Source organism: Tenrec ecaudatus, chromosome X (assembly GCF_050624435.1).
Source record: "Tenrec ecaudatus isolate mTenEca1 chromosome X, mTenEca1.hap1, whole genome shotgun sequence".
In the NCBI taxonomy this organism is placed as follows: Eukaryota; Metazoa; Chordata; class Mammalia; order Afrosoricida; family Tenrecidae; genus Tenrec; species Tenrec ecaudatus.
Genome location: NC_134548.1, coordinates 46,860,294 through 46,883,276, shown reverse-complemented (window position 1 = coordinate 46,883,276; position 22,983 = coordinate 46,860,294). Strand labels below are relative to the sequence as shown.

Sequence of the window (22,983 nt, the reverse complement as noted above, 5' to 3'; positions counted from 1 at the left end):
GTTAAGAAGTAGCAATGATAATAATGTTATGGTTGGGGCGTCTCCACAACATGAGGCACTGTATTAAAGGGTTGTGGCATTAGGAAAGTTGAGAACCACTGATTTAAATGAAAGCTGGAGCACCCAGGTGGTATAATTGGTTAACATGTGCAACTGCTAAACTAAAGGTTGGAGGGCTCAAGTCCACCCAGAATCACACTGGAAACAAGACCTAGCAAACTACTTCTGAAAAATCAGCCCTAAAAATTCTGTGGAGCACGATACTGCTCTGACATACATGGAGCTGCCATGTGTCAGAAAACTGGTTGGTTGGTAACCTTTCTTTCTATAAATAAAAGCTAGAAGAGATTTTTTATTCTGTGTCTGTATCAAGACACAATTACATTCTCTTCAAAACCTTAGAGGATGCGACAGCAGACACTCGTAATCTACTATGGTTTAATTGACCTTTTAATTAAAACTTTAAAAGTACATAAGCAGTCACATGTCTTTAAATAGAGTCTTGTGGCAGAATCCCCACCAAAATATGCTTGGTTTGTATTCCGTTTTAATACCCTGGCTTAGTGAAATATTACTGAAAATATGAGAAAGATAGCGAGGTATGATGATGGCTGACAAAATGTCTCTATCGCCATTCCCGTCCTTTCCCACTGACATACATAGCCAAGAATTGACTCTAGCATACATTTACAATTTTGAGAGTGAAAAATGTAAGGATCAAAAATGTGTATAAACCAAACCACCCAAGCAGATCGCCCTGTTAAGATGAGGGAGAGCTGCTATGAGTTGGAACTGACTCCAGAGCAGCGAGTTTGGATGGAGTAGAAGAGACAATTTAGTGTTTTCAGTGCTTCTCTAAGAAGTCTCATTCTTTTTACTTCTACGCCCTTCTCTAAACTGCCATTTAGGTATAATTAATAGATGCATTACAGAGGGACCAAAGCAGATTTTTTCATAACCTTTCTCTCTTGAAATTATTTACCTTATGTAATTGAGTCCTGCTAAAATTATAGGCTACATACTCACATAGTCATTTAATTTTTTCTATTTCAATGATATTTCTAGTTGATGGATTAACACAAATATACTTAAAGTATTAAATGTATTTTTAGGTTATTGAATTTGTTAATCTCTTGGATATCATTAAGTACCCTTCAAATACCTGTACTCGGGTCATTAATAGTACATAAATCTACTTATATTCTTTTTCTTACACTATAAATTTTGGTTAAATAGTGGGTTTTATTTTGTGTTTATTAACAGATCACTTTATTTCTGTTGTCTCAGTATTCCTTCTCAATCCCCTCTGTATAGCTATATATGTATATTACTGTTATTAAAAAGGGGATGCTATGCTTTATTCCTCATCTTTATTAAAGAAACACTGAAAAATTGACTTGATTGGCCATGCATAATTCCACATACAGATCTCAGAAAGTTTATTTTAAAAAGATGCAGTGAAGAACATTTTGATTAAATATTTTATAGACAAATTCCGACCAAAAGGGAAAATACAAACCATAATTTCATATTCTCATGGACTCTAGACTTACTGTAGCCATGAAGGTTAGGTGAGCCCCTGAAACTCCTGCCCTCAGATAATTATTTAACTGTAAACAAAATGTAGCCTCTGAAGTTTTCATAAAATTAAACAATAATTTTGTTTAACTAGTAATAAAGTGCTTTTAGCATTAAACTCTTAAGAATTATGTAGGGTCAAAAGGACAACAGCAACTGAAAGGTAGGCAGGAAGTTTGTGTTAAATGGGGGAGAAGCAATAGAAAAAAAGGAAGGTGAAAAAACTATGCATCTTGGAGAATGTAATCAACATCAAATAGTACATGAAGAAATTGTTGACCTGGTGGATGGTTTGCTGTGTATATTTTTAATAAGATATAATTACATTAAAATAGAAAAACATGGTGTGAGCTGATGTACACTACATTAATGTATGATACAGAACCAGGCAGTGTTCATTGTTTTTTTTGGGGGGTTTTCTTTTTAAATCATTTTATTAGGAGCTCTTACAACTCTTATCACAATACATACGTACATACATTGTGTCAAGCACATTTGTTCCCATTATCATTCTCAAAATATTTGCCTTCTACTTGAGCCCTTAATGTAGGTTGCTCATTTTCCCTTTCCCTCACCACTCCCCCTACCTCATGAAGGGTTTATAATTCATAAATTATTATTTTTTCATATGTTGCTCTGTCCGACGTCTCCTCACGCCCTCTTCTCTGCTGTCCATCCCCCAGGGAGGAGGCTATATGTAGATTCTTGTAATCAGTTCCCCCTTTCTACCCCACCTTCAGTCCACCCTACAGGCATTGCCACTCTCACCCCTGGCCCTGAAGGAGTCGTCTGTCCTGGATTCCCTGTTTCCAGTTACTATCTGTACCAGTGTACATCCTCTGGTCTAGCCAGATTTGTAAGGTAGAATTGGGATCATGACATGGAGGTGAAGAAGCATTTAAGAACTAGAGGAAAGTTTTATGTTTCATCGTTGCTACCCTGAACCCTGACTGGCTCATCTCCTCCCCACAACCCTTCAGTAGGGGGGTGTCTGGTTGGCTACCAATGGGCTTTGAGTCACCACTCTGCACTCACCCACATTTACAATGATATAATTTTTTGTTCCTTGATACTTGATACCTGATCCCTTCGACAGCTCGTGGCCACACAGGCTGATGTGTTTCTTCCATGTGGGCTTTGTTGCTTCTGAACTAGATGGCCACTTGTTTATCTTTGAGCCTCCAAGACCCCAGACGCTATATCTTTTGATAGCCGGGAACCATCAGCTTTCTTTGCCACATTTGCTTATGCACACGTTTGTCTTCATTGATCGTATCAGGAAGGTGGGCACCCACTGATATGGTTTTTAGTTCTTTGATATCTGATAACTGGTCCCTTCTACATCTCATGGTCAGACAGGCTGGTGTGCTTTTTCCATGTGGCCTTTGATGCTTCTCAGCCAGATGGCCACCCGTCTATCTTCAAGCCTTGTAAGACCCCAGATGCTACATCCTTTGATAGCTGAGCACCATCAGCTTTCTTCACCAAATTTGCTTATGCACACGTTTGTCTTCAGTGATCATATCAGGAAGGTAGGCACCCACTGATATCATTTTTAGTTCTTTGATGTCTGATAACTGGTCCCTTCTACACCAACAAAAGGTATTTATAGAGGTCTAAAGAGTAGAATGTACATATGTAAATATATTTATATAAGAGTGTGGGGAAACAGATCTATGTGCATATATTTATAGGTTTAGGTTTAGCATTAAGGCCGCAGATGGACATGAGGTCTCCACTCAAGCACTTACTCCATGCAAGAACACGTTGTTCTATTAAATTGGCATTCCAGGATGCACACCTTCCCAACACGATTGCTGAAGAAAAATGTGTGCATAAGCAAATGTGGTGAAGAAAGCTGACGGTGCCGGCTAGCCAAAGATATTGCATCTGGGGTCTTAAAGGCTTGAGGATAAACAAGCGGCCATCTAGCTGGAAAGCATCAAAGCCCACATAGAAGTGTTCATTGTTTTGTAGATAGTCACTATGAGTTGAAACCAACTGAACAGCACCTTAACAACAACACAAATGTATATATAAATAGAGTCCCAAGGGTTTGTGTGTGGGCAAAACCCAATTGCATTCAGCATTTTCTGAAATTGCTTGCCATTGTTGGGGTAAGTAATAACAAGTAAAACGTCCAGACTGAGCATAAAAACCTTTGTGTGAGAGTCCTGCCTCACTTTATGTTACGTTGTTATCTCACAAAGGAAATGTTTGAATACTTATGAGTGATTAGTAAAAAGATCCTGTTTCTGAGATAAAAAACTAATCACACTTTTCCATGGAAAGAAAAAAGACCATGGATACGTAAAGCACACTACTAAAGAACAAAAGAGAAGCCTCACACTTCCTGATTGCAAAACCTACACAAGCCAAAGTCATTAAAACAGCATGGTATTAAAACAATGAAGCACAAAGAACAATGGGACAGAATTGAGAACTCAGGAGTAAATCTATCCACCTATGGTCAGCTGATCTTTGACAAAGAGCTGAAACTCATTAAATGGGGGAGAAATGTCTAACAAATGGTGCTGAAAAATGAAACTACCCATATCTTACAACATGCATACAAAATGAACTCAAGATGGATCACAAACCTAGAACTATACAGATCAGCAATGAAAAAATAGGGACAATTGTAATGGGCCTTAATACATGACATAAATATACTATCAAACAAATGAAACTGTACGAACAACAGAAGACTAACATAACAGTGTCTTCAATTTCCTAAAAGTTTGGCCCTTATGTTCATCAAAGGATTTCACAAAAGAATAAAAACAAGCCATATATGCTGTTTTGCTCACTTTTTAAAAACTTTTTATTATGAATTAAGTGAAGGTTTACAGAGCATGTCATCAGTTTTACATTCAATAATTAAAATTTTGGTATATATTCTAGAGAAATAAGAGCTGCAACAGAAATAGATACATTCATCATAGCACTATTCATAATAGCAAAAAGGATGGAATGAAGCTAAATGTCCAGCAGAGGAATAATGGATAAACCAACTATGGCACACAATAGACTACTACACAAAGTGAAAGAATAACAAGGAATCTGTGAGACACCTCATAGCCTAGAAGGACATTGTGATGAGTGAACTAATTCTATCAAAAAGGACAAATATTGTATGAGATCACTATTATAAAAAAATCAAGAAAAGATGATCACATTCAAAGAATCATGTGAGGTACAGGAAAGATTTTTTTAAACAAAACTCTTTTCCTGTAGAATTCTGAAAGATACATTATCATTCCCTTTCCTTCCAGTTTAGCTCTGGTAGGTTGCTTGTAGAGAGACTTGAAGCTGTGGTATAATTAACAAGAAAATGATGTCATGGTGAAATCAACTCATTCATATGATCTTAGAGGAATGTTAAGATGGGGGTAGACTATACTCATTTGCTTCCCACTCAGTGAAAAATAGACAAACTGTAATGTAAGTTGTATCACAAGTGTTCTAAGTTTAAAGGGAAAAAATTCTCTTTCTACTAATTGAATACAATTCTCCAGCTGTGGTTTAGTCTTTTCAAATACTTCTAAAGGCCAAAAGAAAATTGTTTTCCTTCACTAAGGTAGGACAAACAGCATACGCACACACATACACACTCACAAATAATCATATAGGCACATATGTGTATTTAATGAATTAAATCATATTGGCCTTTAAATAAACTATTTTACATTTGTATTATATCAGTTGAAACATGCAGACATCTCTTAATAGTTTTTAACCACACGGGATAGCGTATATGTTTGTGTGTTTAATGCCTGGGTCTGGACACTAATTTTTTTTATTACTCCAGTTGATTCAGTTGTTTGGCCAGTATTGAGAACTATCCATCTAGATTGGGTAGAGCACTGTTAACGAAATGGTTGAACCATTGGTTCTGCTGGTAGAAATTATGTCTTCACCTGTGGCAATTTAGAACAATTTTAATTTCTCTATCTTCTACATTACTATTATTTGCTGAACTTGTTTTTAGGTGCCAGTGAGTCAGTTCCAACTCATAGTGATCCTGGGTCCATCAAAATGAAACACTGCCTGGTCCTGTGCCATCCTCACAGTTGTTCTGCGTTTGAGGCCATTGACGCAGTCATTGTGTCAGTCCATCTTGTCGAACAACTTCCTCCTGGCACTAGCCCCTTCTCCCCTGCCACTAACCTTTCTATATTTTGCTTCTGTTTTTAAAATATAAACTCTTTTATTTCAGGTTTGATTCAGAATTTGGTTGGGTTTCCTAAAGCTATCTAAGAAGTAACTTTAAAGTCAACCCCTTTTCCCTCTCCTACATCTACTACAACTCTAACTTTTACTGCTCTGTCCTTTTACCCCTCTAACAAATATTTGAGTGCCTTCTTTGTGTCAGGATTAGTGTTCAATTTTGAGGATATAAGTGGAGAGGAAAACTGACCTAACACGGAGCTCAGTATAGTCTTTTGGTGGATGTAGATGTTAAATAATCCATACTACTTATAAAAATGTACAAATTACATATACTGTGAGAGGGTTGTGGATAAAGGAGAGGTATGTGGTAGTGTTATAGCATAGAATTGGCTCTCTACTCCTATCAAGAGTTACAGTCTCAGAAACCCACAGGGGCAGTTCCACCCTGCACTGCAGGGTTGCTATGAGTTCGAATGGACTTGTTTTACAGGTGTCAGAGCAAACTTCCCTGAGGACATGACAATGGAACTGGAACCTGAAGGATGAGTAGCATTTCAGGCAGTGGAAACAATATATATATTGGTCCTGAAATAAGTGGTCAAGGAATTGAAAGGAGGAAAAAGGAGGCAGAGTGTAGACAAAGGAACAATACTAGGAGGGATTGGAAAGATTATTAGTGACCAAAGTATCCTTATGAGGTCCCTCCATGTTCCAGGCTTTTGCTAAGATTATAAATTCCTTTCTTGTTTTACATAGAAATTATGTGTGTATTCCACATACCATGTCTGTTTTGGGGTGCTAGTAGGAACATAATATAATAAAAGGCCTCTATAAGAATGAGTGAAGGGAAACCAGTTCTTCAATAATCTTAGTAGAGGTTGGTGGTACCTTAGAGTAGGGTATGGGACATGGAGAGAGCAAAATAGACACAACTAAGAGATATTTGAGATATACAATTTAGGGCTTGGAAAGATTACATGAGTGGTGGGTAAGATGAAAATATGTCAAGAATAATTTAAGCTCCGGTTAAAAAAAAGCAATACATTGGATTTCACTTATATTTAGATGTTGATCTCTATAGAATATTACAAAGATTGTTTGCCTTGAAAATAAAAAATACAATGTAGGATGTTAAACATTATATCCTATTACAAAATTTGTTCTACTTCTATTTTAAAATTATGAATTATAGAAAAGTATATTCAAAATTACATTAAATTGTTGAAAACCATTTTTCCTCTGATGAAAGAGATAAAATAACTTAGTACTCATGTTGTATGGTTAATAAACAAGGAAACACCAATAAGATGTTGAGAGGAAATAAGAACTTTTTTAAAATCCATGAATTAAAATAGATTTGTATTTTTTTCCAGGGGTCCCTTCAGTGTTGTGCGAAGATGTATCAACAGAGAAACTGGGCAACAATTTGCTGTAAAAATTGTCGATGTAGCCAAGTTCACATCAAGTCCAGGGTTAAGTACAGAAGGTAAGAGATGGATTTCAAGTAAGTTATTTGATGTCTGGCTTTATTCCACCTCCAAAATCCATTTATCAACCTAACCTTCATTTGGGGGTGGGGAAACAGAGGGTATGATATAGTGGAAGTGGGTGGAGACAGTTTAATCTCCATTTGAGTTTGTCAGAATTTTAGAACATAATATTTAGTATAGAGCTACAGTGATTGTTCAGTTATAAAATCGTCTAGGCTTGCAATGGAATATTTTAACTAGGAAGAAAGTAAATTCTGGGGACATATTTTTCAGGGCTTCATTTTGAGCCCTATTGTGTGAGACATGGGAAGGGAGAGAGGGGAAACCGGCAAAAATATAATTGCAGATTCAGAGGAAAGCTAGAACATAACTTAATACCGAGGATTCTGATCTAATAGAACTAAAACATTCAGATATTGTGTTTGTCTCATTTCAAATATAGTATACGTGTAATAATTTGGAAGGTCAGTATTGTTGGAGCTGAAAAAGTTAATATTTTGTTGTACTTCTCTTTATAAATGTTTGTAAACTATATATGTGCGTTGAAGTTAGTTAATTTTTATAGTTTTTTCAAAATCATTATTCAAATAGGATCATGTTTGAAATGGCACTGTTATTATTATATAAACTTTGCATATTAGCCTATCTTTTGCTTTTAGACTTTTCACAGTCCAGTAAAAACTATATTTTTCTTTAGTCCTTTCTTCTGTAATCCAAAGAGCAATGCAGTTTTGGTGGATTATGTGGGAAAATCTAAGGCAGAGTAGCTTATTGATCCAGTTATCTTACTTTAAGGATCCCTGGTGCCACCCTGGGTTAAGCATTGGGCTACTAATCACAAGGTCAGCTGTTCAAACCCACCAGCTGCTCAATGGAAGAAAGATGAGGTTGTCTGCTTTTGTAAAGACTTATAGTCTCAAATATGCTTAAAAAAGCAGTTCTATTTTGTCTAATAGAGTAAGTAGGAGTTGGAATTGACTCAGTGGCAGTGGATTTATTTATGTGAAATCTCACATACTGTGAGTTCTTAATTCTGCCCTTCCTGATTTTTTTCCCCTTCAGAATTATTACCTTAAAATATTTTGTGTCCTTTTGAATTGTTAATATCCATTTACTGATTACGGGAGCCCTGGTAGTTTATTGGTTACCCTTTGAGCTTCTAACTGCAAGATCAGCAGTTCTAAACCACTAGTTGTCCCGTGTGAGAGAGACTGAGCTTTCAACTCATAGCACTCATTTTCAGTTGGTATCAACTTGATGGCAGAGTGTGATTTTCTCTTTTGGGTGGTATAGTGCTTACACATTGGTCTGCTAACCACAGGCCAGCATTTCAAAATCACCAGCCCAATCCTAGGGCGAAATCTACTGCTGCTCTCAAAGAATTACTGATTCTCTTTAATCTAATTAGTTCTTTAGTGTTACAGTAAGATTTAGAGATTTTTAAATTCTTATGTTTTCATATTTTCAGAATGCCTGTTATTTAGTACAAATTATGTTATAAATTTAGCAAAATTTATTATTAAGCAGACTATACAACTAAATTCTATATGCTATTAAAACCTTTTACCTGTGTTTGTGTTTCATATTCTGTATTTTGTCTACCTCACTTGTCTTTACAATACAAGGAATCTTCCCAAGTACTTAATTTTATGTAAGCTTTGTTTATTCAACATACATACGTGTTGCATCTTTGTTGTGGTGGTTGTTGCTGTTAGGTACCATTGAGTCAGTTCCAACTTAGAGCAACCCTCGGTACAGCAGAGAAAGCCACTGCCCCAACCTATGTCCCCCTCACAATTCTTGCTATATGTAGTATATGCCCACGGCTGCAGCCACTGTGTCAACCCATCTCATTGATGGTCTTCCTCTTCTGCACTGATCCTGTGTTTTACCAAGCATAATATTCCTATGGGACTAGCCCCCCTTGATAACATATCCAAAGTATGTGAGATGAAGTCTTCTAAGGAGCATTCTGGCTGTACTTTTTTTCAAGACAAATTAGTCTTCTCTTTGGGTAGTTCATGGGTATATTCAATATCCTTTGCCAACACCATGATTCAAAGGCATCATTTCTTTTTCCATCTTCCTGATTCAAGTTGTCCAGTTTTCATATGCATATAAGGTGATTTAAAATGCAAGGCCTAGTGTGATACTTAGCAAGTGTTCATTTACTGTCTATAAACTTAGTAAGATTTCAGCTTGAAAGTCTTAAAAATCACAAGTCTTAATTACTTAATTACCTATGTTGTAGTATATAGGCTAAGTGTTTTATAAATTAGTAAAGCAACAAATTCATAGTTCATTCTTAACCCAAAATTATTATCAAAGGTTTGATTTACCTCATCTTTATACTTAATCTTAAATCTTTCTAGACTAATGACAGTCTTTAGAGAGACAATTAAATTTCCTTCTCAGTTGTCTGACATTAGTTATTGACAGATTTCTTCCTCCAGGTTCAAGGATCTTGAGAACTACAGACCCAGGTTGCCAAATGAAACCTCCTTTTATATTCACCTCGTCCTGGAGTCAAACTCCATACATGAAAACAAAACAGCATAAACCTAGGCTGACATACAGTTCATGTTCTGGAGTTTGTCTTATCTTTATGTAATCTGTAGAAGGGTATCACTGAAATTATAGCTCACTACTTTATTGTTTTAGCATTGCTTTGGTTACATAAATATCTGAAAATCTTTGTTCTGAAGATAAAGTTACGCCATTGTATTGATCCTTCATACTCTTAAGCCTCTTTGAACTTGGTAGAATCCTGCACTTTTTAGGTCCATCCTTTATGGGAGGGCCATAATTCATAGCTATCAAATGCTACCCAGTGGAATACTACATATTACTCAGGATTTTATCTGGCTCTCAGCAGAGTTCAATGACCACTCTAATGAAAATGTACTAATGCGCATTTATATTTATGACACTGAGATGTAGTTTTTCCTTGTTCCTTAGCATGATGAATGATGATACAGTTAGACACATACACACAAATAAAACAGACTCAAACTGTTAGCTCCACACACATACACACACCAATTGTTTTTCTTCTACCCTCTGTGGCTCATGTTCACATTGTTGTTAGGTGCCATGGAGCGGGTTCCAACTCAAAGAACCTATGTACAACAGAACCAAACACTGCCCGTTTGTGCACCAGCCTCCATTGTTCTTATGTGTGAGGGCATTTTTGTAGCCACTGTCTGCCCGTATTTTTGAGGGTCTTCTTTTTTGATGACTGTACACTTTACCAAACATGATGCCCTTCTCCAGGGACCGGTCTTGCATGACAGCCTGCCAAGGTCTTGCTATTCTTGCTTCTAAAGGAGCATTGTGACTGTACTTCTTCAAACACAGATCTATGTGGTCTTTTGGTACTTTCAATATTCTTCATGAGCACCATAGATCAAATCCATCAATTCTTCATTCTTATTTATTCACTGCCCAACATTCACATGTATATGAGGCGATAGAAACCACCATGGCTTGGATCAGGGCACCTTAATTCTCAAAATCACACCCTTACTTTCCCAACACTTTAAAGAAGTCTTGTGCAGCAGTTTTACTGAATGCAATGTATCCTTTGATCTCTTAACTGTTTCTTTCATGAGCATTGATTTTGGATCCAAGCAAGATGAATTTCTGTTGGTCCAGTTGTAAGGTTTATGGTCCTCTTCAGAGCTAGTTGCTGGAGGTTCACCTAGTGGGGGAAATGCCCAGTGGAGCTTTTTCTGTGTTTTTTGGAGGTACCCCAGAGTATACCCCAAAAAATGGAATTATGGGGGGGCAGAATGGAGCTTTCATAGTACATATGTTTTCTGTACGTGAGCATCCAGCAACTCACTCTGAGTTAAATTCACCCAGTGGTGTCACCTAGGAAGGTACACTCTGGTCTCAGTGAATTTTCATACAAACAGTTTTGCTTGAGCCTCGTTTTTGTGTTGAACACAGCTTACAAGGACAGTGCTCTGGGGGAAAAACTCAAGTGTATAAGTCGTTTTCTCATTTCAAAAAAGGTGAAATGCCGATTGATGACAAACCTCATTCTGGACATCTGCCAACTTCCAAAGTGGATGAAAATGTTGACTAGTAGTGCATTTGGAGTTTGTTCCACCAAGTCAGACTGTTAATCAAGCTTTCTATCTAGGGGTGCAACAGTGTGCAACAAAAAGGCCTGCTTTGTGGCAGACAGGGGACTAGTTTTGCCACCAGGACAATGCATCTGTTCACGTAGCCATCTCAGTGCACCAGTTTTTGGCAAAAAACAAAAAACATCAGCATGCTTCTCTTGCCCCATGCACCTGACTGACCTGACCTCACTCCATGCGAGTTCTTTTTGTTTCATGAATGAAGAGGTACATGAAAGGACAGTGATTTGACGACATAGAAGAAATGAAGAAAAAACAAGGGAGGTGCTGTCAACCACTCAAACAGATGAGTGTGAAAAATGTTTCCAAGAACTGCAGATTTGACAAATATATTAAGTGTCATGGGGAGTACTTTGAAGGTGACAAGGTTGCTTTGTAAAAAAATTTAAATACGTAGTTTTGAAAAAAATTCCTTTCTTTTTGGTTCCTCCTCGTGTGTGTGCATGTGTGTGTATGTATTTTAATCGTTTTGTTGGGACATAAGCCAGAAATCATACAATTCAATAGTTCAATCATATCAAGAAAAGTTGTACAATCATTACCATAATCGATTTTAGAATATTTTCTTTGTTGTACTTCTTATTAGCTCCCCATTTTCCCCTTAACCTCCCCTGCCATACCCCCAAGGAACTATTAATCCAGTTACTGTCTTTATAGACTCATTCACCCTCCATTTAATATATTAAAAAAAAACAGAAACCATCTAATTTCTTGTGTTAGTCTGGGTACTTTAGAGAAACAAATCCACAGAAACTCACGTATAAGAGAGAGTTTTATATAAAGGATAAGTGTGCACCAGAAAACATCCCAACCCAGTGCTGCCCAAAGCCCACAAGTCCAACATGAACTTATATGTCCGACACCAATCCACAAAGTCCTCCTCCATCTCACAAAACACACACTATGATGCCGACTGCAGGAGGAAAGCTGAATCAGTGAACGTATAAGCATCTCAGCGCTGGCAGGGGTCTCCACAGGACTGCTCCAGCACCCAGGGCTGCATCAGGGTAGGTCCATGTGGCTTCTCCTCAGGGATGTGAGCAGGAAGTGAGCCTTGCCAGCTGGAGAATGGAACTGGCGAAGACAGCTACACCCTGTCTAACCCATCAGAAAGCAAGAGACCCAAGAACTAGAAAGGCGAGGCTCACCAAGCAATTTATCCTCCCACCCCACGTGTTTACCGGCCATTTTGGCACATCTTGTCACCACACTTTTCCATAGCACCCATATCATCAGTGATCTCTTTATGAGGGTGAGCTTCATGAAAGGTTATGTCATAAGAATTGTGTTCGTAGATTGAGGCTAAAATATGTGCAAGCACAAGATCTATTCATATATCCATGGTTTATATTTGTCTCTGGTTCACCTTAAAGACATTATTTTCATTTTATGTTAGAGAACATCATCAATCATCTTACCTAGGGCAAAACATAATTCTATTGATAGTGTCATTAAGTTAGCCAGTGGTCTAGAATTTAACACACAGTTGAGAAAAAGACATTATACAAGTATAAGCTGCCAATTTTCCATCTTCTTGATTTCTTCATCATTTAATATTTGCCCATGGAATCTTTCAATATTAAAACATGGGACTTGGATTTTTTTCTTCAATTCTTTTAGTTCAGGATATACGGAGTGTGTTTTTCCTTTTTGATTTTTAACTCTGTATCTTTTCACATTTCATTATAATACTTTACTTTGTCTTCTCAAGTTACCCTATGAAATTTTCTATTCAACTCTTTGACTTCAACATTTTTCCTTATTCTTTAGTTATTCTCTAATAGCATGTTTCAGAGTCTCTCTTGACATACACTTTAATCTCTTTCCTGTTTATTTAATGACCTTTTGCTTTTTCCTTACATGATAATTTTTTGTCATCCCACAGCTCTTTAGGTCTTCCGTCATTAGTGTTCAGTGCAGAAAATCTGTTATTGAGATGTTTTCGAAATTCAGGTAGGATAGACTCAAGGCCGTATTTTGGCTTTGGTGGGCTTGTTTTCAACTTTTGCTTTCTCATCACCAGTAATTATCCATGCATCTTGATTGCGTGTTTGATCAATTTCAGACTGAAGATGCTGTTAAAGTTCTTCAGTTTCTTCATTACTGATTGGTGCATAAATTTGAATAATTGTGGTATTGATTGGATTTCCTTCTAAAAAGTAACATGTTGATCACTTCAGAGGAATTAGATGCTGAAAACCTTATGTTCACATTAGCTTAATTTATCCTAATTTAGACATATTATTACTATTATTATTGGTATTACATATTTTATTAAATAGTCTTTGAAAATTGCTGCTCCCACAATCTCTTTTAACCATTTTCTAGTCACTACAAGCAAAACATCTGATCTCCTCTGTGCTTTTAGTATATTTATATGTTGTTAGGGTCTAAAAATGACCACATATATTACTAAGGTTAGAAGGAAATGCTGGTGCTATACCTGTGTTGAAAATAACATATTTTGAACTTAATTTAGCACAATGAAATATATCCATAAGTTCAAATCAAAATATCTATGTGTACTTGTGTTTAGCTTTCCATTCTCTTCTAATAAACTTGTCTCTTCAGTAATAAATCATTTAAAACCTATTTCATTCATGTAGCAGAGTCGTGCAGCGGAAGCGTGCTGGGCCCATAAAACTTTTCATTCTTTGTTCTTTTCTCTTTATTGTTCCTTTGTATTTTTATTTGATCTTTGGTGTTGCCTTAATATTTTTCCTTGCTCTCTTAGTTAATTTGGACTCAATTCTATTACTGAGTTCCATAGGTTTCATAAAGGGTCACTGGAGGTATCTATCATATGCTATTTATTTGGATAGGTCATTATTATGTAAAAACAGATAAAATAGAAACCTATCATTAAGAGATTTATAGCTTAATGTTTCTAAACAATGATCAGTTGCATTGTTTTTATAGGAAAAAATATGCACTAAATTCCATATAAGTAATTTATTTGGAATAAATGTGAAGTAGCTGTTTATTAGTTGGAGGTCACGTGGGCATAGTTGGGATTTTTAAAAATTTTTTTGTTGGCTTTTACAACTCATCAAAATCCATCCATCCATCCATCCATGTGTCAAGCATATTTGTATACTTTTTGACATCACCATTCTCAAAACATTTGCTTTCTGTTTGAGCCCTTGGTATTAGCTCTTCATTTTTCCCTCCCTCCCCGCTCTCCCTCCCTCATGAACCCTTGATAATTTATAAATTATAATTATTTTGTCATATTTTTCACTGTCTGACATCTCCCTTCACCCACTTTACTGTTGCTATCCCTCAGGGAGGAGGTTATATGTGGGTCTTTGTAATCGGTTCCCCCTTTCCACCCCACCCTCCCAGTATTGCCACTCTGAACATTGGTCCTGAAGGGATCATCTGTCCTGAATTCTCTGTGTTTCCAGTTCCTATCTGTACCAGTGTACATCCTCTGGGCTAGCCAGATTTTTAAGGTAGAATTGGGACCATGATAGTAGGGTGGGGTAGGGAGAAAGCATTTAGGAACTAGAGGAACGTTGTATGTTTCATCATTGCTACATCACACCCTGACTAGCTCATCTCCTCCCGATGACCCTTCTGTAAGGGGATGTCCAGTTGCCTACAAATGGGTCTTGGGTCCCCAATTTGCACTCCTCCTCATTCAGAATGATTTGATTTTTTGTTCTTTGATGCTTGGTACCTGATCCCTTCAACACCTCAAGATCACACTGGCTGGTGTGTTTCTTCCATGTGGGCTTTGTTGCTTCTGAACTAGATGGCCACTTGTTTACCTTCAAGTCTTTAAGACCCTAGATGCTATATCTTTTGATAGTCCCACTCTATCAGCTTTCTTCACCACATTTGTTTATGCACCTCGTTCAGCGATCGTGTTGGGAAGGTGAGCATCATGAAATGCCAGTTTAATAGAACAAAGGATTCTTGCATTGAGGGAGTACTTGAGTGGAGGCCCAATGTCTATCTGCTACCTTAATACTAAACCTATAAATATATTCACATAGATCTATTTCCCTATCCTCATATATAAATATATTCATATATGTACATGCCTTTATTTAGACCTCTATTCACACACCCTTGATAACTTGTAAATTATTATTAGTTCATGTCTTACACTGTCAAATGTCTCCCTTCTCCTACTTTTCTGTTGTCTGTCCCCAGGGGAGGGGTTATATGTAGATCATTGTGATTGGTTCTCCCTCTCTCCCCCACCTTCCCCTTCCTCTCCTAGTATCGCTACTCTGATTATTGTTCCTGAGGGGTTTATGTGTGCTGGATTCCCGGTGTTTCCAGCTCTGATCTGTACCAGTATACATCTTCTGGTCTAAACAGATTTGTAAGGTAGAATGGGGATCATGATAGTGGGGGGCAAGAAACATTAAAGCACTAAAAGAAGGTTGTATGTTTCATTGGTGCTATACTGCACCCTGACTGGCTCATCTCCTCCCCTTCTGTACGGGGATGTCCAGTTGCCTACAGATGGGCTTTGGATCTGTACTCCGCACTCCACATCATTCATAATGATAAGGTTTTTGTTGTTGTTCTTTGATGCCTGATACCTGATCCTGTTGATACCTCATGATTACACAGGCTGGTGTGCTTCTTCTGTGTGGGCTTTGCAAATTTTCTAATTACTAAAGATGCTGTAATCACTCGAGTCATATTGAGAACTTTTTTTTAATCACCAGAATCCTGACACTCTTTTGGTTGAATAAGTGTTCTTAAGGTGTCAGGGTTCCAAAGACTCCCTGAATATTGTATGTAGAAAATTATGTATGTATTTATAAATTTTCCTAGAAAAAGTGTCCACACATTTTATCAGATTTCCAAATAGAAATAATATTCACAAATGGTTGAAAGCTTTTTCACATGTGTGAAAATGTGAAGTTATTGCTTATGAACATGAGATGAATAAAAATTCCCATTATAGGAAAACTGGATGAATCTAGTAAGGTTATAGTAGTTATATAATCTGGTGTCGATTTGTGGATTAAGAGTGTAGGGGTGGGGTCTAGCCTGTCAATCGGAATATAGCCAATGGGGCTTCTGTGTGGGCATGGCCTTCTCCTGAGGATTCTGGGAACTCCAGTATTCTTCCTTGGACGCAAGAGACACATTCTCTCTCTGCTCACTACCTTGGAGACTCTCTTCTGACAAGGCACACTCCCAGAGGGACATTGCAGCTGATAAGACACACAGACCTATGCTAGTGTCCTGAGCTGGAGGAACCACGTGGAGACACCATGGAGACAGTCTGATGGCAGTCAGAGCCTCGGAACTGAAGGAACCACATGGAGACCCCTGCCAACGTTGAGATGCCTCTGCCCATACTGGTTCTACAAGACTTCGTACCCACTGACCTGTGATCTTCCTGCATTTGGCATCATTGCATGGGTTTCATGATTCTGAAGAGGACTTTATAGATTGCTATCAGACATGTGGGCTAATATTGAACTTAAGGACTCAACCTGGACTGGGCTGGGATGTTTTCTCACTTTTCAATTGCTATTGCATAAAAAGATCTTTCTTATACACATACGAGTGTCTAGGAATTTGTTTCTCTAGTCTACCCAGACTAACACAAAGGTATTATTTCTGATTGGAGGGTATTTTACTACTTACATATTCCGCTTCCTTTAATGAAAATCTAAAATTATTATCTTGAACATTTACTCAATACACTTTATGTCTCTTTGGTGAACTAGTAATTACATTTTACTTTTATTCTAAAAATAGGTATCAGAATTAATTGAGGCAAAATGTTAAAGAGAAAGTAGAAGGAAATGGCATGCATAGCATTGGGAAATTAAATATTAGAGACCTGAGTCCTGGAAGAAATCAAATGCTTATGGTTTGATTTAAAATCCTTCAAAGGTGAAGGATTTTAATTTGGAATATTATATTTTTTCCTTAAAAAGTCGAGATTGAACTTGAATTTGTGTAAGCCCCAAGAATATCTCATTCTAAGAGGCCTATATTATACGGTCGTGGGGGTGATGGAATGGCAGATTAAGAACCTTCAACTGGATATCTGTAGAAAAGTGAACTATGACATTTTAATTTGCTTATTTCATTATCCTGTCTCCAGATGCATAGTAGCATTGAAAACAACCAGCTTACATTCAATACTGAAAACTCAACAGCATATTAGCCACCTTAATGGGGCAGAAAGGGAACTGCTTTTATTTGACCTTACTTGGAATTGTTCAGTGGCGGGGAGAGGGGGGAACTTTTCCTTACGTCAGGTGGAGGGGACAGCAGTCAAAAACATTAGAGGCAATCCTTTAACTTCACAGCTGTCTAAAGCAGTGGGTAACAGGTAGAAGAAACAAGGAACTAATCAAAAAGGTTAAAAGGAAGAAATAGGGAATGCGATGTTAATAACTTAAAACAGTAACACAAACACCTATTGTTGTTAAATCTATTCTGAGTCAGGGAAGCCTGGTGTGTTACAGATAGGGTTTTCTTGATTGTGACCTTTACAGAAGCAGATCACTGTTGCACTGTTGGGTAATTTCAAACTAGCAGCCTTTTTTTAAAAACAATTTATTAGGGGCTCATACAACTCTTATCACAGTCCATACATATACATACATCAATTGTATAAAGCACATCTGTACATTCTTTGCCCTAATCATTTTCTTCTTTTTTTCTCCTCTTTTCTTTTTTTTCATTTTATTAGGGACTCTTACAACTCTTATCACAATCCATACATATACATACATCAATTGTTAAAGCACATCCACACATTCCCTGCCCCAATCATTCTCAAAGCATTTGCTCTCCACTTAAGCCCTTTGCATCAGGTCCTCTTTTTTTCCCCTCCCTCCCCGCTCCCCCCTCCCTCGTGTGCCCTTGGTAATTTATACATCGTTATTTTGTCATATCTTGCCCTATCCGGAGTCTCCCTTCCCCCCCTTCCCTGCCGTCCCACTCCCAGGGAGGAGGTCACATGTAGATCCTTGTAATCAGTTCCCTCTTTCCAACCCACTCGCCCTCCACTCTCCCAGCATCGCCCCTCACACCCTTGATCCTGAAGGTATCATCCACCCTGGATTCCCTGTGCCTCCCGCCCTCATATGTACCAGTGTACAACTTCTGCCCTATCCAGCCCTGCAAGGTAGAATTCGGATCATGGTAGTTGGGGAGAGGAAGCATCCAGGATCTGGGGGAAAGCTGTGTTCTTCATCGGTACTACCTCGCACCCTAATTGACCCACCTCCTCTCCTGAACCCCTCTGTGAGGGGATCTCCATTGGCCGACACTTGGTCCTTGAGTCTCCACTCACTAGCAGCCTTTTATGTCAAATAGAATATGTTCATGTCAGCCAGGGAGGGACCTTATCCTTGAAAAGCGCCATATTTTTGGAAATTTAAGCATGCATGTGTTTAAGGGCGTGTAAGTGCCCAGGAGTGTGGGTTTACGCAGAAAATATCTGAGAAGGTCTTAAGCTCAGACTTCTTTTAAGCAAGGTGTCAGGATTAAGACGGAGTTGTCAACTGCCCACCTGAGTGTTGAAACATTCCACAAGGCGCACACAGAGTCCTTTTAGCAAAGATGAAGTTTGCACATGATGAAGTATACCAACAGTACAAATTTTATTCAGAAAAGCCATTAAACAAATAAGAATAGCACTACACAGCAACAATAAGGATAAACTGATTTTTATAATTGTCATATTTTATTATGTAAAAGGTCTAATTTCCAACCAAAAAAGTGAACATGCAAAGAAATACCAGCCTCTCAGGAAGCTATTAAATCAGCTACTTTAAATTCATTCAAAGAAGTACCAGAAATTACAAGAATGATGTTTGGCAAATAAAAATTTAAATAATATCTTTTAAAGGATGGAATAGTAATTGTGGAGTTGAAAATATAATAACCAAAATGAAAGATTAATGAGAGGGGCTCCCCAGCAAATTTGAGGAGTCAGAAGAAATTAGCAGCTAACTTGAAAATAGGTTAATTAAGATGATCCAGTCTGAGAAAGAGGCAAAAAAAAAAAAAAAGAAGAAAAATGAACAGATTTCAGAAACCTGTGGAGTACCATCAAGAGAGGTAGAAACACTGGTGTCAGAAGTACATAGACCTAGATGGAGGATGTGTTGAAGCAATTACTTCACATTTTGGTGTGCTTGTTTAATAAAGGTTTCTGTTATTTTGTAGCACTATTTTCTTTAATTACCCAAGTGTATGGAAATCAATACACTAATAACACAAGGGAAATTAGGAAACAATTTGAGAAATTAAAAACAAGAATACAATATACTCAAATGTATACATTGCAGCAAAAGCTGTTATTAGAGGGGAATTTGTTCACTTAAATGTTTATCTTTTTTTAAGAACCTAAATCAATTACCTAACCTACTTTAAGAAACTAGATTTTAAAAAGAGTAAACTAAATTGAAAGCATGCAGCAGCAGAAGAAAGTAATAAAGATTAGAGTTGATAATAAAGTAAGGAATAAAATATTATAGAAAAAAACAAACTATAACTTGCTTATTTGAAAAGAAACTAAGAAAATTGAGCTGCCTTTAGACCAACCAAGATAAGAAGAGAGTTCAAATTATTAACATAGGGGATGAATAGGGATTATTATCGACTCTCTGACCATGGATGGAATAACTGACCTTACAGAAATAAAAATGGTAAGATGATACTGTGAATAATTCTATGTCAATAATGTAGATAACTTAGATGAAATGGTTCTACGTCCTAAGATGTGGCCACGTATTGAAATTTGCCCTAGGAAAAATAGAAGTTTTCAATAAACCTACAACAAGTAAAATGATTGGATATATACTCCAATACATACCAATCAGTTACATACTCCTACCCAAAGATGGAGAAGAGGGAACACTTTCTAACTTACACTATGAGTTGTTCTATTAGCTTGATACCAAAATCACACAAAAGCAATCACAAGAAATGAAAGCTGCAGACCAATGTCCTGTTTTAATAAAATCATAAGTATCCTCAGAGAAATATTAACAAATCAAATCCAGCAGCTTATAAAAAGTCTTATAGTTTCTCATAAACTGACACAGAGCTACCATTTGATGCAGCAGTTTCACTCTTATGTGTATACCCAAAAGAAATGAAAACATATATTCCACATAAAAATGTTTATAGAAGTATTGTAGAATTACCATCAATACTATAGCTACTGAAGTTGGGAACTCGTGTGGTTTGGAATTTTAGGTAAACATCTTGACATCAGCAAGCTTTCGACTAGATGAGTGCAAAATGCATTGTACGAAGATGATTTATGGAAGAAATATTAGATTTAGCAATATTATTCAGAGAGCAATCGCCAGTTATAACAGTGGCTGCTGAGGGCATTTGCAGGGCCACTTCGATTCAAGACAGAGATCAACTTAGAAGGTTATGCTGACTACTTTGTGGGATTCCAAAGGGATAATCTTGATAGATTTTCTCAAAGGACTTAGGATAATCAGGGAGGGTATAGGAGAAAGAAGTTTTAAGAAAATTGAAATCTGCAGTGGTGAGGAAAAGGCCAGGAAAGTTGGGCTGAGGAAATTTTCCCCATCATACGATGCACCTGCTCATTCTTTAAGGGTAGCAAAGGGCTGTCCCATGAGAATTTCATTGGGAAATCATACCCCATCCACCTTACAGCCCTGGTGTTGCCCCTTCAGACTTCCTTTTGATCCCCAAACTCAAAGAATGTTTAAAGGAACATTGTTGTTTTGATATGGTGCAAATCAAAGAGTGCACAGTTCGTCACCAGTTTCTGGGCTTTAGATCCAGTTTCTTCATTCGTTGAGATTGGCTTTCTTCCCTCTCTGGGCTCATCTTCCAGGTCGTCTCCACATTCCTTAAATCATTTGATCCATCTGAAAACAGTTGTTTTATATGAGGCAGCATGTCTATTAACTTGTTGCAAAGCTTCAGTTATTTCAGAAGATGTTCATTTTAATTTTGTTAAAATTTGATGTTATCCCTGACCTCAAAAATGTTCTCTCCCACCCCTACCCACTTCCCCTGCCTGGAACAAAAAATAGTTCTTTTTAAATGGGTGTCCTAATGAAACTAATAAAAGTGTATTATTGAGAGAACTTGTTTTTGGCCATTCACTAATTGCAGGGACATGTTTAAATGTGTGTAAAAACTAGAGCCCTAATAACAATATTTTTTTACTTTCGCTCGTAAATCCAAGATCACTCTCACAAGATTCATATGATAAAATTTTTTTAATCTGATGAAAAAAATCAAAGCTCTAAATTAATAAGAGATGTGCTGTATTCATTATTTGGAAGGCACAGCATAGTAAAGATAGCAGCTCTTCCCCACTTGATCTATAAGTTTGACACAAATGCAATTAAAATTCTAGCAATGTGTGTATATGTATGTTAATGTAGATAAAGTTATCTTCAAATATGTATGGGCGGGCAAAGATGATTTCAAAAAGTGGAAAAAAACTCATTCTATTTTAAGGCTTAGTTTATAACCACAAATTAATAGTGTGGTCTTGGTGGAAGGATAGACATATGTATCAATAGAACACATTAGAAAACCTAGAAATCGCCCCTTATAAATACAAGCAACTCAATTTTGACAAAGATCTAAAAACACTTCAGCGAAGAAATGATAGTCTTTTAAAAAAATCATTTTACTTGGGGACTCTTACAGTTCTTGTAACATTCCATACATCAGTTGTTTCAAGCATATTTATATATTTGTTGCCATCATCATTTTCTCAACATTTACTTTCTATCTGAGCTCTTGGTATCAGCTCCTCATTTTTCCCTCCCACCTCCCCCACTGAAAAGATAGTCTTTGGAACATAAAAAATTACACTTGGACTTAAGTCTCACTTCTCATACAGAATTTAACTCAAAATTTATCATAAAATATAGTATCATACAATTTTTGAAAGAATGTAGCAGGAAATTATTGGAAGGTAGGGCTGCCTGCAGAGTTCTGAGAAATGGCACCTAATATGTAATACATAGATGAATAGTTTATAAATTAGACTTAATCAAAATTTAATGTTTTTGCTCTGTTTAAAGTGAAAAAACAAGGTACAGATGAGGGTAAAATATTTGTGTCACTATCTGACAAAGAACCCATAGTAGAATATGTAAAGAACTCTACAATTAATTATGCTAATGATTTTACAACTCATCTTAATATGATTGAACTTTTGAATTATATGATTTATGAATTATATGCCAATAAAACAGTTTTTAAAAAAATAGAGAACAAAAAAAACACACCCATAGCTATCTAATCAATTCTGATCATAGTGAACCAATAGGACAGGGTAGAACTGCCCTTGTGAATTTGAGAATGTGATCCTCTAAGGGAGTAGAAAGCCTCATCTTTCTGCTGAGGAGCAGCACTTGGTGGTTTCAAACTATTGACCTGCAGTTAGCAGCCCAACAAATTACCTACTATACCCATAAGGCTCTTCATATAACGAAAGCAAACTTTCAAATTTCAGCAATAAAAACAAGCAAGCAAGCAAAAATCCAATTCAACAGTTAGTAAAGGACACAAGCAGAAATCCCTAACCCCAAAGGTTTATATAAGAGGCAAACAAGTTCTGCTATCATTATACAATCTAAAAA

General features: G+C 37.0%; 1 protein-coding gene across 8 annotated transcripts in view; it reads left to right on the top strand.

Annotated features, from left to right (window-relative positions):
* CASK (calcium/calmodulin dependent serine protein kinase) overlaps positions 1 to 22,983 on the top strand; it is a 450,866-nt gene that overhangs the window by 116,618 nt on the left and 311,265 nt on the right. For 4 of the 8 annotated variants that reach the window (XM_075539425.1, XM_075539421.1, XM_075539419.1 and 1 more), the window contains exon 2: positions 7,125 to 7,255. In XM_075539425.1, coding sequence (XP_075395540.1) covers positions 7,125 to 7,255 — 131 coding nt within the window. The remainder of the gene's footprint in view (positions 1 to 7,124; positions 7,256 to 22,983) is intronic. The other 4 variants (XM_075539427.1, XM_075539426.1, XM_075539420.1 and 1 more) reach the window with 1 other exon arrangement.